At 51.3% G+C, this 14861-nt stretch overlaps 6 protein-coding genes across 6 annotated transcripts; 3 read left to right on the forward strand and 3 right to left on the reverse strand.

Moving 5' to 3' along the window:
- Positions 1 to 779: 779 nt before the first annotated feature.
- On the reverse strand, positions 780 to 4956 carry BP01DRAFT_368536 (DUF89-domain-containing protein; the record flags this gene model as incomplete). The annotated part of the gene is made up of 10 exons (XM_025576508.1): positions 780 to 1022; positions 1120 to 1973; positions 2026 to 2138; positions 2200 to 2317; positions 2521 to 2583; positions 2627 to 2736; positions 3205 to 3236; positions 3291 to 4021; positions 4081 to 4519; positions 4804 to 4956. The coding sequence occupies 10 exons, from the start codon at positions 4954 to 4956 to the stop codon at positions 780 to 782; spliced, it is 2856 nt and encodes a 951-aa protein (XP_025427995.1).
- Positions 4957 to 5369: 413 nt separating this feature from the next.
- spt4 (transcription elongation factor SPT4) lies at positions 5370 to 6626 on the forward strand. Its single transcript, XM_025573699.1, has 4 exons — positions 5370 to 5769; positions 5903 to 6100; positions 6180 to 6232; positions 6297 to 6626. The coding sequence occupies exons 1-4, from the start codon at positions 5692 to 5694 to the stop codon at positions 6328 to 6330; spliced, it is 363 nt and encodes a 120-aa protein (XP_025427996.1). The 5' UTR covers positions 5370 to 5691; the 3' UTR covers positions 6331 to 6626.
- On the forward strand, positions 6304 to 6801 carry BP01DRAFT_143221 (uncharacterized protein). Its single transcript, XM_025570573.1, has one exon. The coding sequence runs from the start codon at positions 6389 to 6391 to the stop codon at positions 6683 to 6685; it is 297 nt and encodes a 98-aa protein (XP_025427997.1). The 5' UTR covers positions 6304 to 6388; the 3' UTR covers positions 6686 to 6801.
- On the reverse strand, positions 6717 to 8743 carry gatA (4-aminobutyrate transaminase gatA). The gene is made up of 4 exons (XM_025573700.1): positions 8283 to 8743; positions 8181 to 8216; positions 6958 to 8120; positions 6717 to 6899 (listed from the first exon to the last, which is right to left on the reverse strand). The coding sequence occupies exons 1-4, from the start codon at positions 8531 to 8533 to the stop codon at positions 6853 to 6855; spliced, it is 1497 nt and encodes a 498-aa protein (XP_025427998.1). The 5' UTR covers positions 8534 to 8743; the 3' UTR covers positions 6717 to 6852.
- A 2667-nt stretch (positions 8744 to 11410) lies between these two features.
- BP01DRAFT_304196 (uncharacterized protein) lies at positions 11411 to 12856 on the reverse strand (the record flags this gene model as incomplete). Its single annotated transcript, XM_025572152.1, has 4 exons — positions 11411 to 11857; positions 11908 to 12232; positions 12296 to 12600; positions 12656 to 12856. The coding sequence occupies 4 exons, from the start codon at positions 12854 to 12856 to the stop codon at positions 11411 to 11413; spliced, it is 1278 nt and encodes a 425-aa protein (XP_025427999.1).
- A 1013-nt stretch (positions 12857 to 13869) lies between these two features.
- Positions 13870 to 14510, forward strand: BP01DRAFT_143329 (uncharacterized protein). Its single transcript, XM_025570574.1, has 2 exons — positions 13870 to 14061; positions 14157 to 14510. Exons 1-2 carry the CDS (start codon positions 13976 to 13978, stop codon positions 14443 to 14445), a joined length of 375 nt encoding a protein of 124 aa, XP_025428000.1. The 5' UTR covers positions 13870 to 13975; the 3' UTR covers positions 14446 to 14510.
- The last annotated feature ends 351 nt before the right edge of the window (positions 14511 to 14861 follow it).

Raw genomic sequence — 14861 nt, forward strand, 5'->3', positions numbered from 1 at the left:
TTCCTTCCGATGGTTGCGGTGGGAACCTAGCATGAGATCTAAATCTTTTTTAACTCCCATTCATTTTTGTTTCTCTTCCAGTCTCTTTTTTAATGTCATCGATGCTTTCGTTGTAATGGGTATTATTAGGGGGATTCACAATTGGGGGAATACATTACTGTCAGGGGCGCTATGGAGGGGAAATGGACTGGGTGTTGCTTCGAAACGTTTTCTTGCCTTGATTTTCTTCTTTTGTTTGCTTTCGTTTGCTGGTTTTGGCTACCCATGGCCTTTTCTTTCGTTCTTTCTTTTCATTTATTTGTTGCGATTCCCCTAATGGTTCTCTCGTTCGGGCAAAGGGGAGGGGGGGAGGCCGTTGCTATGTTGCTCCCCCGTGGATCCTGAATAACTGTATGTATGTGCGATGTAATCTCTACTTTCCCTGTGTTTCCGGATGGTTTCCTTCCTACCTTGCCCATTGACATTACTCATTACTATACCCCCAAAACATCCAAAACTCACCGGTGGATGTGTCCTCCTCTACGCACCAAATCCTCCGCCATTTTTATTTTCCTTGGCGTATTGTACTCTCTCAAGCATTTACGTGCAACCTAATCATCGATGTGACCATTCATTTCTATAATGCCCCATTGCAAAATCAGCACAGAGTATCTGTATCTTGGCCATTCAGATCTAGAGAATATATTTGTGGTGGTGTCTGTCTATCTATGCATCCCCTCCCGCATCCATGCACCCACCACCCGTCCATCCCTCGTATTAGAACAGCACAACGAACAAACTCATTTCGAGCCTTGCTTGCCATCACTAAATGAGACGACCGCCCACTTCCCGCTCCAGGCCCACTTGCGGGCCTCGGAGCCCCCACCATCAGGCAGGGCGCGAAGCTTCTCGTCGACGCCGGCAGGGAGACCGACCACCACGTCGGCCTTGCAGGTGCGGAAAGCCATGACGCGGATACCGGAGTCGGGACGACCAAGGGGACCAATGGCTGTGGTGAAGGGGGTGGTCGGGTCCCAGATAGACTTGATTCGAGATGTTAGAATGCTTGTTGCTCATATCCCAGGCGGGAGGGCGAAATGGGCATAGGGGGCTGAATAACAAGCAGCGCCGAAAACTCACATCGTTGGTCAACTTGCGGTAGTTGAGATCCCCCTTAAACAGGACGAGTTCGCTTTGCTTGAGATCGTCGTAGAGATCCTGGGCGAGGTAGGGCATGCGCCAGTATCCGCCGGGAAGGGTCCAGAAGGTGTGCGGACGAATGATGAGCTTGCCTTCGGCGTGGAGGTGGCTCCAGTGGTCGAAGAGGAAGGTCACCTCGGACAACTCCTTGTCGGACAGCGGGTCGTGCTTGCGACCGGATTCGTCGGGGGCTGTAAAAAAGCCCTGGGCGTCGGAGAGGGCGTTGATGAGGGCCATGAAGTCGGGGGGCGTGACGTCGGACACGAACCAGGGGATCACTTTCGGGTGGAGGACGACGGTGGTGGCCAAGCCGGCAGAGAGGAGGTACCCGGCGAGGATGAGGTCGACGAACAGCTCGAAGCCGGAGTTGTCAAGGACGATGTCGACACGACGCTCCTGGTTCTTCCGCTCGCGCCGGGCCTGCTGGAGCACGTCGAAGGCGGCATCGAGATCGTTGACGAGGATGTTCTCCTCAGCGGCCTTGCGCGCCTTGGATCCCTGCAGCTTCTGGATGTCTTCGTAGGTCAGGGAGGTCAGGAGGGAAAGGTCGGTGGCATTGCCCCAGAGGCAGATCTCGCACATCTCCGAGAACAGCACCCGCTCGGCCTGCTCGACCTGCTCGGGGCTGCGACCCTCGTTGCCCTTCTCGGCTTCCGTCGCCAACTCCTTGTATCTGGCGGCCAGCTCGAGAACCGCCGGGCGGGATGACTTGAAGGTGGAGAGCTTCTGGCGGGCAAAGACATCATAGCCTTTCCAGTGCTTAGAGAGTGAGAAAAGCGTGCTCAACCGTCTGTCTGATTATTGCGTCAGCACTAACAAGCGACTATCGTTCTCAGCCATACGCACAGAGGTAGCATTCTGAATAAAGCCACGAGACATTATGCCAGACCGGATTTCCTCGTTCCTCTAGTTCTTTGTTGTAGTCTGCGATATCAGGTTGGCCATCGTCGGGAAGGGGCCTGTTGAGCATTGATTGCGTTAGATGGGTTGGCACATTGAGTGGCATAGGGACAATCTCACGTCAATTGTCTGTTGTGCTGCAACTCATACTTGAGAGCTGCTAGCTTCTCGGTGATTTCCTTCCCTTCTTTGCGCTTCTCCTCGTCTGTTGTTTGGCCGACGCTACGGTGCAAATCGTCTATGGCCCCGGTCTGTGCTCTCGTCAGCACCAATTGTCAATGGTACGAAGTAGAGACTGTTGGTTTACCAGGATAACCGGCCAGCGGTCACGAGCTGAGACAGAGGCGAAGCTGGACTGATCGGAAGTGAGATACTGCGCTGGCAGAAGGGAACGACGGGGTCAGTCGAACACCGTCAGAGAACACCGGACAGAAAACATACGGGTTTGAGGGTCGTATTCCATTGTGAGATAGTGAGAGGGGAGGAATTTTGGGGAGAATTCTGCTGATTACACAAAGGAGAAGTTGAAGGAGAAAAGGAAAATGACCTGAAGAGAGAGAGGAATGACGGAGGGGCAGAAGCAACTGAGCGGGCAGAATCGCGGGGTTGCCGCGGTCGGAAATGCCTCCGCGCCGCAGCCAATATGAATAGTATGAACTATTGAAGCTATGTTATCGACATTCAATCTAATTGCGGTCTATTCGTCTGTCTAGAAGGTAAGAGGGACATTTGCTATAACCCATCCAAAGTAAAGAAAGAGAAAATAAAACCACACATGCAGATAAAGCAACATGACTGAGTCGCCAATCCAACGCCGCTATAACCTGCACATGCTGGGCAAAAGCGCAATAGGTATAAAAGAAAAAAAAAAGAGAAAAGAAAAGTAAAGAGAAGATGGAAATACCCCTCAAATCCAGAACGATAGATTAATCCGCTATGCAAAACAATGGTCCTCAAGGTCGTCATCAATCAAAATCATTCAATAGATACATCGCCCTCGTACTGTGGGTCCGGAGGTAATCCGGATCCTCGTATACTGTGTGTGAATCGGAGTCATGCTTCCGAACCGCAAGGCTTCCCCCGCGTGCAAGTCATCCTCCAACGCCATGGCAGAGCTTGACTTACATCATCGACATAAGAGAGCTCTGTGCATAGGCCTGTGAGAGTGTAAGCATTCACTAATCGGCGTTTGGGAGGTTGAATCAACGTACCATCGGCTTGATGTCAGGGTGAGGAACTGCCTCAAAAACCTGGTACTCAAGCTTGAGCTCGGGCCCAATCTTGATGAAAGCACCCTTGTTCTCTGTGGTATCGCAATACTTGGGCGCCGAGAAGACCGTGATACAGCGTCCGTCGTGCTCAACCTCGTAGCCCTCCATGCGAACCTCGTGCGAACGGATAATCGCCTCCAGCCCGTTCTTCTCACAGAAGCGCTTAGTGACATCGGGTCCAAACTGGAGGCCGACACCACGCTTGCTGGGGCCACGACCCGGTTGAGTCTGCGGGTCTGTCCAGAGCATCTCCATCATCAATCCTTGCTGACCCGGCTGGCGCTGGTTGTGACGGTTCAGCTTGCGGATGTCGTCGAGGGTAGTGTTGTCGTCGGAGAAGAGACCACCGTGAAGGACAAGATACTTATTTCCGATCAACGTGGCCAATGGCAACGCGGAGAATGACTCCGAGAAGACCTTGAAAGTGGTCTCGTTGTACTTGGCCTTGCACTCGCCCTCAAAACCGTACACCTTGTTCATGTCGTCCGTCTCGTGGTTACCGCGGTTCAAGAAGATGCGGTTGGGTCTCAGCCATTTGTATGCGTAGAGAAGCAGAGCAATCTCAGTAGACCATGAGCCACGATCCACGAAGTCACCGTTGAAGAGATAGGCATTCGTCTCGCTAGGGTAGCCGTTCAAGCGGAAAATCTCGAGCAGATCGAAGTATTGTCCTGTCGAATCATCAGTCTCAACCGGGGAATAAGGCAACAAAACCGCGCTATGTCCTTACCGTGCGTATCACCGCAGACCGTCAAGCGAGTACCCTCCGGAACGCCGACCTCCACCATTGTAGGCTCGGCGTAGACGATCTCCTTGACGGCCTTGATTATTTGGAAAACGTACTTGCGGTGAATCTTCTTGCCGTTCTTGAACCGCTCAATCATGTCGTCGATGAACTCCTGGGTCATCTCATTGCCCTCCAAACGCACGCCATCGTAGCTGGCATCCACGACCATCGAGTCGATATCCAAGCTCTCAAAAGCCGAAGGAGGGTCGGCAACCTCGATCGCCTTCTCGAACTCCAACCGGCGTACCAGCTTCTCACACTCGGCGAGCTTCAGTTTCGCATCGCGATTCCCAGGGTCCCGCTTTACCACAGCCCGGAAGTCCTTCAGTGCTTCCTTGTAATGCAGAATAGCGCTGTTCGCAAGGGCTCGTCTCCAGTACGCCTATAGCGAAGTGACTTTGTCAGAAAAGTTCAAGCACACGCCTTTCAGTCCGAGGCGGGATAGAATTGACCAACCTTGATGAAGTTGGGGTCAAGCTCCAGTGCCTTCGTGGCATCTGCAATCGCAAATCCATATGCTTCAAGTTTGATGTGCGCCTAGACTCCGCCAACGCCACCCAGCCAGAACGTCAGTATACAGGTGAACCGCTATGGGCGAACCGCTACAGCGGATAAGAAGACCGGGCCAGAATGGATGAGACTATTGACAATATCGAGGCGACGTACCTGGGCTCGGTTGCTGAAGAAGGTAGGCTCCTTATCGTACTTCTCTATCGCTTGGGTATAGAAGTCGATGGCGGCGGGCCATTCATGTTGCGCGAATGCCTTGTTGCCCTGGGCCTTCAGCGCAGTGGCGGCCTCAAGATCGGAGGAGGCCATCTCTATAACAAAATAAGAGTATTGAGGGAAGAGAAAGAAGTGAGTGGAGATTGAATGAGATTGTGTAAGAATGGGACGAATGGAGGGAGAAAGGTTTCCGGCAGGTGAGCACGCGGGAACAAATTAATTGTCAAGGGAGAGGCGGGGAGAAGGACGGAGTAGATTTGATGATAATGCCGTGAGTAATAATAAGTCCCACGCAGGACACCCCGGGTTCAGAAAATAAGAAAGTGGAATAAGAACCCAGATTGAGGAAAGAAGTTCACAGCTGGAGGTTATCTGTTAATTACCTGCAAAGCCGTTCAATCAGTCAGTTGGTGCAGATGGCGAGATGGAGGAAAAGTGCTCCGATGATTTCAATTCAATGGACTGCCCGTTTTCTCCGGTCTTGGCACCTCTTGCGGTCCGATTCCATTCGATTCATTCATTCATCCATTCATTTATTCATACATCCATACATCCATACAATTCTCTTACTTTCAATTGCATTATTTCCCAGCAAACGCAATCTAAGCTTGTCGCGGCTCTATTCACAGACAGTTCCAGCTTTCAGTTCCAGTCCAGCTAATCCCACCCTCTCCGCTCTTCGTCTGCAACAAAGAAAGAGAGAAAAACACAAAGGACGACCCTCCGGCAGGAGTCCTCCTCCAGCAGGAACCTATACCTTCGCAAACACAAACCCATAGCACCTCTCAAACCCAATCCCACAACGCTCTCTGAACACCGTCCGCCGAAATGTCCTACTACGTCGCCCCCAGCCAGCAGCGCACTCTCCGCGCCTGCATGGTCTGCTCTCTCGTCCAACTCCACAGTGTGAGTTCCTCACCCATCCACCCTCTTCCTACCACAACCAGAGCCCTTTCCCCCTGGCTTCCCCTCCTACGCACAACCACGCAAAGCATAAAGCATCTTAATCACTAACTAGCTGACTTCTTCCCGGATCCAGAAATTCATGCGCGAAGGCTGCCCCAACTGCGACAACGTCCTCGGCCTCCGTGGCAACAACGACGCGATTCAAGAATGCACATCTCAGGTCTTCGAGGGGCTGCTCACACTCCGGGATCCCACCACCAGCTGGGTGGCGCGGTGGCAGCGACTGGATAGCTATGTGCCGGGAACATATGCCGTGAAAGTGACTGGATCGGTGAGTGTTGGACGCCACATCCCCTTGCAAGTGACGACACCGGCTTGGAACTAATTCTGGTTTTCCTTTAAAAAAAAAGCTTCCCGATGAGATTATTTCCAGTTTGGAGGACTCGGGAATCAAATATATCCCGTAAGTTTGAGTCATTACACCTGATCTGCAGCAGAGGAAGGCTGACTTGTTTTCTTCTTTACAGGAGGGATGGTAGCACTGGGGAAGAGGAAGCGTAAGGAGGATATCGCGTTGCAACAGTTGCTGATTGATCAAGGCGCGCGGCATGGTTGAACAATGTGGCTGGAAGAGGTGGCGGATTTTCTTTTTTACTTTCTTGCGCCTTGGCACAATACTGGAGTTTTGGTTAGGTTGTTCGCGCTCTCGTGCTGTATGCAATTCCGGGACTCATGGTTGCTTGACCCTTTGCTTTCTTCTTACTTTGCTTTGAATTGCTCGTCTTTCTTACTTCCCAAGGACCGCCTGGGTGGAAGGTCGAACCCGGCCCGGAACCATACTCGATACCCGATTAGACGAATATTTAACAATACCTTCTTGATGGCATTCATTTGCTATCTTCCGATGCTAACATAACGTTTAAGACATCAACTCATTCTTTTCGTACGCTGCTAATCTCGGCTGAAGTAAAACCCAAGAAATGAAACCTATATCATGCCAACCCACCCAATGTACCAGTGAACGCCAATTTCGAATCAAAGAGGGATCAAATATAGAAGTTGTGAAAGGAAAATCAAGCCGCTTTACAACTGCTTGATGATCTTCTCGACGCTCTCCAGAAGGATATCAGCTGCACAGTGTTAGTTTCTAACCATCATACTTGTGTCGGGGAACATCGAATAACTTACCATGGTGCTTCTGGAAGATCAACATGGGCCTCAGGCGGACGGCGTTCTGACCACTGCCGCCGATGTTGACACCAACGTGCTTGGCCTTGGCCAGGAACTCATCACGCTTGGGGGAGTCCCATGCGATGAAGGTACCCTGGCCCTTACCACGGAGGTTTTGCAGGTGTTCGGGGTACTGCTTGGCCAGGCGTTCGAGACCAGCGAAAAGGTAGTCACCGGTGATAGCAGTGTTCTCAACCAGGTTCAGGCGCTCGATCTCCTCGGTGATACCGCGGAAGATGAGGGCGCGGGCCGGGTCACCCATCCAGGTGTTGAACTGACGGTAAGGCTTGTTGGGACGCAGAGCCGGGTTTCCGTAGTAGTAACCGGCGGTCTGAGCCTTCTTGGAGAAAGTCACCATGTCAGGGGGAGTAGTCAGGTTCCAGTGGTCATGGGCCCAGAACTTTCCAGTGGCGCCCACACCAGTCTGCACCTCATCAACGATGAACAAGACATTGTGGCGCTTAGTGATATCACGGAGTCCCTGGAAGAAAGCAGGAGAAGCATGGTTGTCACCACCCTCGGACTGGATGGGCTCGACCACCACGGCCGCAACAGGGTTGTGGAACTCCTTGATCAGGCGCTCGACCTCCTGCAAGCAGCGCTGCTCTTCCTGTGCGTTCTCCGCGGCGTGCTCCTCCAAGGGATACTTGAGCGAGGGGAAGGGAGCCTGGGGCCAGTCAAAGGCAGGGATATCAAGCTTGTGGATAGGCTTGCTGCGGGTAGTGGACAGACTGCCAAAGAGGCGGCCATGGAAAGCGGACTTGAAGGACATGATTGAGAGCTGAGGAGATCCGGGGGACTGGTTGGTCATGGTAGTCTGCAGCTCCTCCTCGGTGAACTCCTTCTCAGGGCCACCACGCTCGCGCTGACGGTAGTACATGAAAGCGGCCTTGTAAGCGGTCTCATTGGCGTCGGAACCAGCCAATGCAGTGAAGACCTGGTTGAGACCCTTGGGGGCAACCTTGAGAATACCAGCGTTCAGGATGTCGGCCCAGTCGTGAGAGGGGAAGTTACCCAGAGCCGGTCGGTTGATCAAGGCATTGACCATCTCGGGAGACCCAGCCACCTTGCGGAGGTGAGGGTTGTTGTATCCAACAGGAATGGAGGCAATCTGAGCGTAGCTATCGTCGAATATCGCGTTAGTTGTGATTTAGCTTCAGGGGGGTGTGGGTAAAACATACACATCCAGAAGGACGTTGCCGTCAAGATCGGCGATGCTGAGGTCAAACGTTAGCAACTAATTCATGGTTTCCAGCAGGTCTGGGGGAAACGGTTAGGCATACTAGTTTCCAGTAGACTTGTAGTAGTCGGCCAGCATGTTCAAGCTGCGCACATCGAAGACCTTGTCGAGCTTCTCAGCAGCAGCCTTGTTGTTGGGGCCGGGAATGGCAGTGGCCAATCTCGGGGCCGAGGGCTCATCGGGGAAGAAGGGCTTCTCAGCAGCCCGCAAGTGAGCAGTGGTGCTCAGGGAGCGAACGGCCGACAGGCGCGTCGTCGAGCGAAGCTTGAGGCTGGAGCGGAAGACAGCTGCCATTGTGAATTACAGGAGAATTGTTCTGTGAGTGATGAGGTGATGAACGGAAGTACCCCTTGTGCCAGGCACAGCAAGGATAAAGAGACGAATGTGGAGAGGGAGCGATGATAACGCGATGACGACAGATAAGGAATTGAGGGGAGAGGGGGAAATACGATCAATCACTCAACCGGTCAATTTCGACAAACTACCCGAGAAAGTCAGATATGAGGTTGCAATTGAAAGTGAGGATGATTGGTATTTGGAGACAGAAACAAATACCCCCCCCCCCCAGATGGCGGCGCAGCTGGTTAAATACCAGCCTCGGTGCGAAGGGAGAAGAAGCTCTGGCGGAAGCTGCCCCGCGCACAAGAGCTCCCCTCGGCGATTTGAACCAATCATCACCTTGTATCCCTCCCTGCTCGGCGATACAGCACAGGGCGCCGATAAATGGAAGAGTCGCAATCAGTCCTGATCAATTGACTATTAGTAGCATCGATTATCCATTTGCTCATCATTCGGACCGATGGCTGCCCAGATTGTGCTCCCTCCGGATCGACTTTCCCTTGACCCTCACATGAAACTTCAGAAACGCAGCGGTGACAGAAGCAGTGACGAAGAAAATGGCTTCCAATTCCCCGGATTAACCTTCTTATCGATCGGCTTGGCAGTCACGATAAGGAAATATTTCTCCCACAAGGTAATCAACAATCTCAACTGTGATGCGAGCTTTGCAATCATCTAAACTGTCTCGCCAGAAAGATAGAACGAATTACATCCAAGGTGGCTGACGCGGATACTGGGTGGCAATGGGTTGCGTCAATTGTGGTCTGAAAACCAATGAGTCGGCTGCAAGACCCATCTACTACTACTAGTAGGTAGCTAGTAGGACGCTCCGACCGGGCCTCAACGCTTGAATGATTGACGACATTGGCTTACCGCTGGATCATTGAAAACAGGCAAACTCCTCAATCATGACGACCAAATGCCATCGCAGGACGAGACAACTCGAAAATTCTTGCGATGAGCGCGACCCCACAACTAACCAGCAATAGGCCGTACCGAGAGGCGTCCTGAAGTGGACGCGATCGCAGAAAGCCGATGCCGGATTAACAATAATTGTATGCTCGGCCACCAAGAAGAATTTCACACAACATCGCACAAGCGGCATTGAAGCTCTCGCATCTGTCGATGGATGTCGACGCCGTTTTCAATAACATATTGGCGCTGCGCAGAGCACAACGGTACCAGTGCTGGAGTTGTCGCGTGGTGGAAATCGGCAGTCTACAGCATGCTCAGCGGCAGAGTAGATGAGATGAGGACTCATCTAAGACGAGTGCAGCAAGACGAGAGAAGACAAGATGGACACGTTACCTGTGAGCCGTGACTATTGGGAGCATTGCAGTCTCCGCATAGTGGCTGATGCTATTTCTCACTGGCAATGCTCCTCTAGATCGGAATGGTTGACTTGTCTAGGTCTGCAACGTTCAAAACAGTTTACATATTCACTTAGGTCGTGATCAGATAGATTGTCAGGACAAAGATACTGGCATAAAAAGACCGACCATTGCTAGTAAATGGCTACCCCGGCTGGGTTTTTGGTCTACATGGTAAGAATTGTTAAAATATCGACAGAGGACATACGAAATTCATTCCGAGTCTGCCATCGAACGAACTCGTGAGGTGTGGCTTGCCCAAATGCCGCAAATGCTTTTACGGCCACAGAATTCTCCTCCATCACATTTGATCATGAATGTCCTGTCCGCTACGGAGTACTTCACGGAGTACTTTGTACATAAAATACCGTTATACGTGTGCGTGCTCCATGAAACGAATCATTGTCTATCCATCTAGAATTACACGAAGATTCTATATAAATTCAAAATCCATCACACTGCAGTCAGCAAAAGCAGTTCAAGACCCCCAGCCCAATGACTCAAAATCACCAACATACATCCAAAGAATTCTTCCAACACGTAACCACACTTACTAGCCATGCACCAAGTCCTTGGCGAGTACTCCGTATTGGACCCATCAACAACATCACGAGCCCCGCGACAGTGCCGAGATACTGGCATTGTCCAATTTATGCCACAGACCCGCCAAGCATTTTATTAACTGTATCGGAGTCCACGAGGAAGTCTAGATTGTTCTTTTCGTTCAGGGCGATGTAGTGGAGTTTCATGCATGCATGCATCCCTGTTAATGTCTTTGTAGACTTTGCCAAGATCGTGCCCTGATTGAATTACCGTGCCTACATACGGATGCTGAGACAGGCCACGGGGGGATGTCGGAGGGGAGGGCGAATCCAAGAGTTTGAGAAGCAACTTATAAGCAGGGTTTTAATAGAAGGATCCCGTGTAAGTGCGTCCAGTGCCTGCATTAGTTACTCGGTAGTCTCAGGTTTACGCGTGAACTCTGTCATTTCGATGGAACTTCAAGCACGAGTTGTTACTGTAGGAGAAAGTGTCCGACTAGCCTGAAGAGGGTAGTCTATGCGATGGCGACTTGGTCAGGTCACTCCGGCATCCAAGCTGAGCCCGAGTCAAGTCAATGAAGTGGGGAGTGTGGAGTCCGATTGCGGAGCTGTCTCCATCGACCGACCCACCGCGACTACTTCGCTAGCTGCAAGTAATTTGAAGGCATCATTCTTGTCAACGTCAGTAGGAGCGCAGAATTTGACTGTGTTAAACTACATTTGCAAACAGAAAGTAGATACAACTCACTGTCGAGCGAAGAAGAAGTGAGGCCTGTCAGAAGTGCACAGCGCTGTGGCCCAAATGATGCGTACTTGTGTTGAACACGATTACCATCGTAAAACATTATCATCTTAAAAAAAAAAAAAAAAAAAAAATTGGGTTGTTGTATGACAGTATAGAAAAATGAATCATAAAAGCACTAGAAAAAGTTCTTATCATCGGTCATCGACCGGTCGCTGTGTGAATGTGAGTCCCGCGTGAGGGAAACTGTAGATTGGTCGCTACCAGGCGACGTGTAAACCACACCGTGGTTCTTCAATTCAACATGATGCGTAGGTGTTGCAACCCGCATATGGTTCGAGAATGCTGGAGGATGATTCATGTGGGCAGCTCCAGGCTTCTTTATCTCAGACCAGGTCTCCATCTCCACTGTCCGGAGAACCTCCAAACGATCAACGTTAGTGTCCCCCTGGTAGCCATATTGCCGATCTTCAATTCTAGAATTTTTGGTCGGCCCGCTTGATGACCATCCCTTCCGTGGAAAGCTCTTGGGACCATAGGAAGAGGCATAGCGACGACTGGATTGTAGGAGGCGAGGCAAGAAAAAGGTGATAAGGGGCCTGAGTGCAGGCGCAGAAGCGCAAATCTAGAGCAAGTCAGACAAGACTGTTCGAGCGCAGAGATGTGGTAGCTTACCAAGCCCATACTGATCTCTATCGAAGCAGCGAGAAGAACTGGCCAGCCCACCCAGGTGGTATCATATGAGGCCACCATGCTCTTCCAGACGTAAACTGTCCGAATCGAGCCGGCAACATTGACCACAATACCCAGTCCGAAGATCGAAATCACGGCAACCCGTTGTCGCGCAGGCAGCTTCAGGTTCCAAATTAAAGGCATGGGCAGCACAGTCGTGAGAAAATCAGTGAAAATATTGACAACACTGGCCGAGAAGACAGCGGCACCGTCGTTGATGCAATGGTAAGGGTAGCTAGGTTCCACATCCCAATATGCGTGAATAGGTCTGATTGATCAGCATTTATTCGCTGCCGGATCATGATCAGAGCTGATGATGGGGTGTACTCACGAGCACTGGAAGATAGAGATAAAGAGAAAAAGAAGGCAGCAAATAGCCACAATGACCATGCCGATGATCAGCACGATGTTGTAGGAGGAATATAAACCTTTACTCCCAGCCCCAAGAAGACGCTTGCAGAACCACAGTAGAGAAAGTTTGGTGATGCTGGACGACAGGGAGAAGAGAATTTGGAATGCGAGGTTGAGCTTGCTGACAGCTGGCAACAAGGAAGGGGGAATGTCCCAAAGGTGTCGAGTCCAACCGTAATTTTCAGTGGCAATGGATGTGACAGCACACATGCCGATTGCGAAAGCCTGAATACCGTCAATAGTTGGCCGAGGTGTAGATGGCTGCCACTCTTAGACTCACAAGGGCCCAGATGATGAGGACATCATCCATACCGAAAGTGCACGTTATTCTCAAACGTGTATAAAGGCGAAGGCAGGTCACGACAAATGCCACGCTGAGGAGGACAACACTGACGATAAGCACGTAGTTGCCACGAGTCACAGGGTCGACATAGTTAGGAGTAGGCCATGTCGCCAGGACACTGGCAGGTGGAATGCGCATAGTAGCACTAGTTGATTAAGACGAGGACGATGCAAGCAGGGGTTTAGTTGTTGGGATGATAGGACGGAGCGAAGTATTGTTCAGGCACGCGATCATTCAGTTGAGATTCAAGCATAACCACCAGCAACCCCGGACACGTAGTTGTTGATCACATTGGCCATAATCACAATCCGATTTCACTGAGAGGCTGATGTGGAGCAAGAGACCGTCGCGATGGCCTACTGGGCTGGAGTCATGAATGCCACTTGCGGGTTGGCAGAAGCGATGATGGGAGAGACAGGGGATAATATAGCGCGGCATGAGGTTCCACTCCCAGCTTCAGAACTGCCGTCGTATCAGGTCCTGGTCCCTTTCTCCGACCATGAATTGCCCGCAGCCAACCCACTTTGACATTTTGACTTTGGCTTTAGAGCACCCAATTTCAGATCGATCCTAGCAAAGCCAAGAAACGGATCAATGGCCACCAATAAAGCTAGTGGACCTGACTCCATCATGGGGTAGTTTGGCCCTGCAATGGCCAGAAGGGGGGTCTCTCGTAGTGAGAATCGACGGGGGTTTCACAGTGTGCACTGGACAACGATAGGCAGAGCCTTCGAACCGTCGTTCACATCGTACTCCACAGGCCGGCAGAAGTGATCTAATGCTTTTGACGGGTGAGCCATTAAACGTTGGCCCAAGTCTAGATGATCGACTTGAACCAGGGTGCTAAAGTCTAATCATCCATAGACAGGAATTGACCCGAATTTGGCGGACAGTGACAGTGGATTCGGAGCAAGGGAGCAAGAGAGGCGTTGGACCCTGTTGTCACTTCGTAAGGGGGTTCGTCCAGGAAGAGTCGAGGACTGTTGGACGCAAAATGGTGGATGCGAAATCCGATGTGATGGGAGCCGGGGGGAAGAAATCGTGCTCCACATTCAGGATGGAGCTCGTGGTGTCTCCTCAATTAACCGATTTTGGTGGCGCTCGAGACAGATGGCGCATTCGGTCAAGGGAAAAAAAGGTTGGGTTGCCCCGCCTCCAAGATTCTCCTCGGTAGTCGGTACTCCGTACTGTCTACTACTCTTTCATTTCCGCCCAAGCAGGTGGTGAAAAGCTACTCCGCTACTCATACTATCATGGATGTTACCTGAATACACTTGCAGTCTGGAGTACCTCCTATTGCTGACGCTCCATTTGCCATCGGCAATTGAGCTGCCAGTTCCGTGGTATGCAGCACTCGTTCCTGCATCATGTTACATGCACTCCATATACCCTTTCAGCCTTGACAGCAGAGATCTCATTCAAGCTAAGATTCCTCGAGCACACTAACAATAAAGCACGAAACCAGATTCCGAGACATCCTGGTGTCGAAGCAAGGAACGCTTATCCATCAACAACAAGGCTGCCGCACCTTGTCAACAAATCCTTCCTCAAAGTATGCTACACACATGGTCATTGCTCATAGACAGACACAGCGACGAGAGACTCCTAGAATTGTTCCATCCTGCCTGAAGGGGCTAAAGATGGAGTCTGAATCGGGTTACCGATCAGAACCTTATCAAAATGATAAGATACACGGCCAACCCGCATTAAAGTTTTCAACGCAATGATCGTCTAGCCCTGCGAAATAGTGCGAATCCGAATTTCCGAAGGCCTGGCCTTGCATTTCAGCTGACACGTTGCTTGTGGCCAAAATGTTTTCTCACATCTCTCGAGTCTGGTCAAATGAGAAGCTTTCAGCTACCCAGCCGGCGTCTGGCAGGCATCCGGCAACTTCAGACTTTGAGCGTCCCGAGAACCATCACGATAAGCTTTATCGACCCAGCGGGAGCACTCGAACCATGAAAATAAAGCCACACTGCTGAGTCCTGCTGTAGGTTGGCACCTACAAGGTGGAAGACTGTTCCTACCCGTCCGCCTATCCGGTGGGATCATCAGCCGCCTGGGTGGCGGACGTGTTGGACGAACGGTCTCAGCACATGCCTACTCTCGTCCCTGCGTGACCCCTGCACTTACCAGGGCAATG

This window comes from Aspergillus saccharolyticus (assembly GCF_003184585.1).
Source record: "Aspergillus saccharolyticus JOP 1030-1 unplaced genomic scaffold BP01scaffold_39, whole genome shotgun sequence".
Taxonomy (NCBI): domain Eukaryota; kingdom Fungi; phylum Ascomycota; class Eurotiomycetes; order Eurotiales; family Aspergillaceae; genus Aspergillus; species Aspergillus saccharolyticus.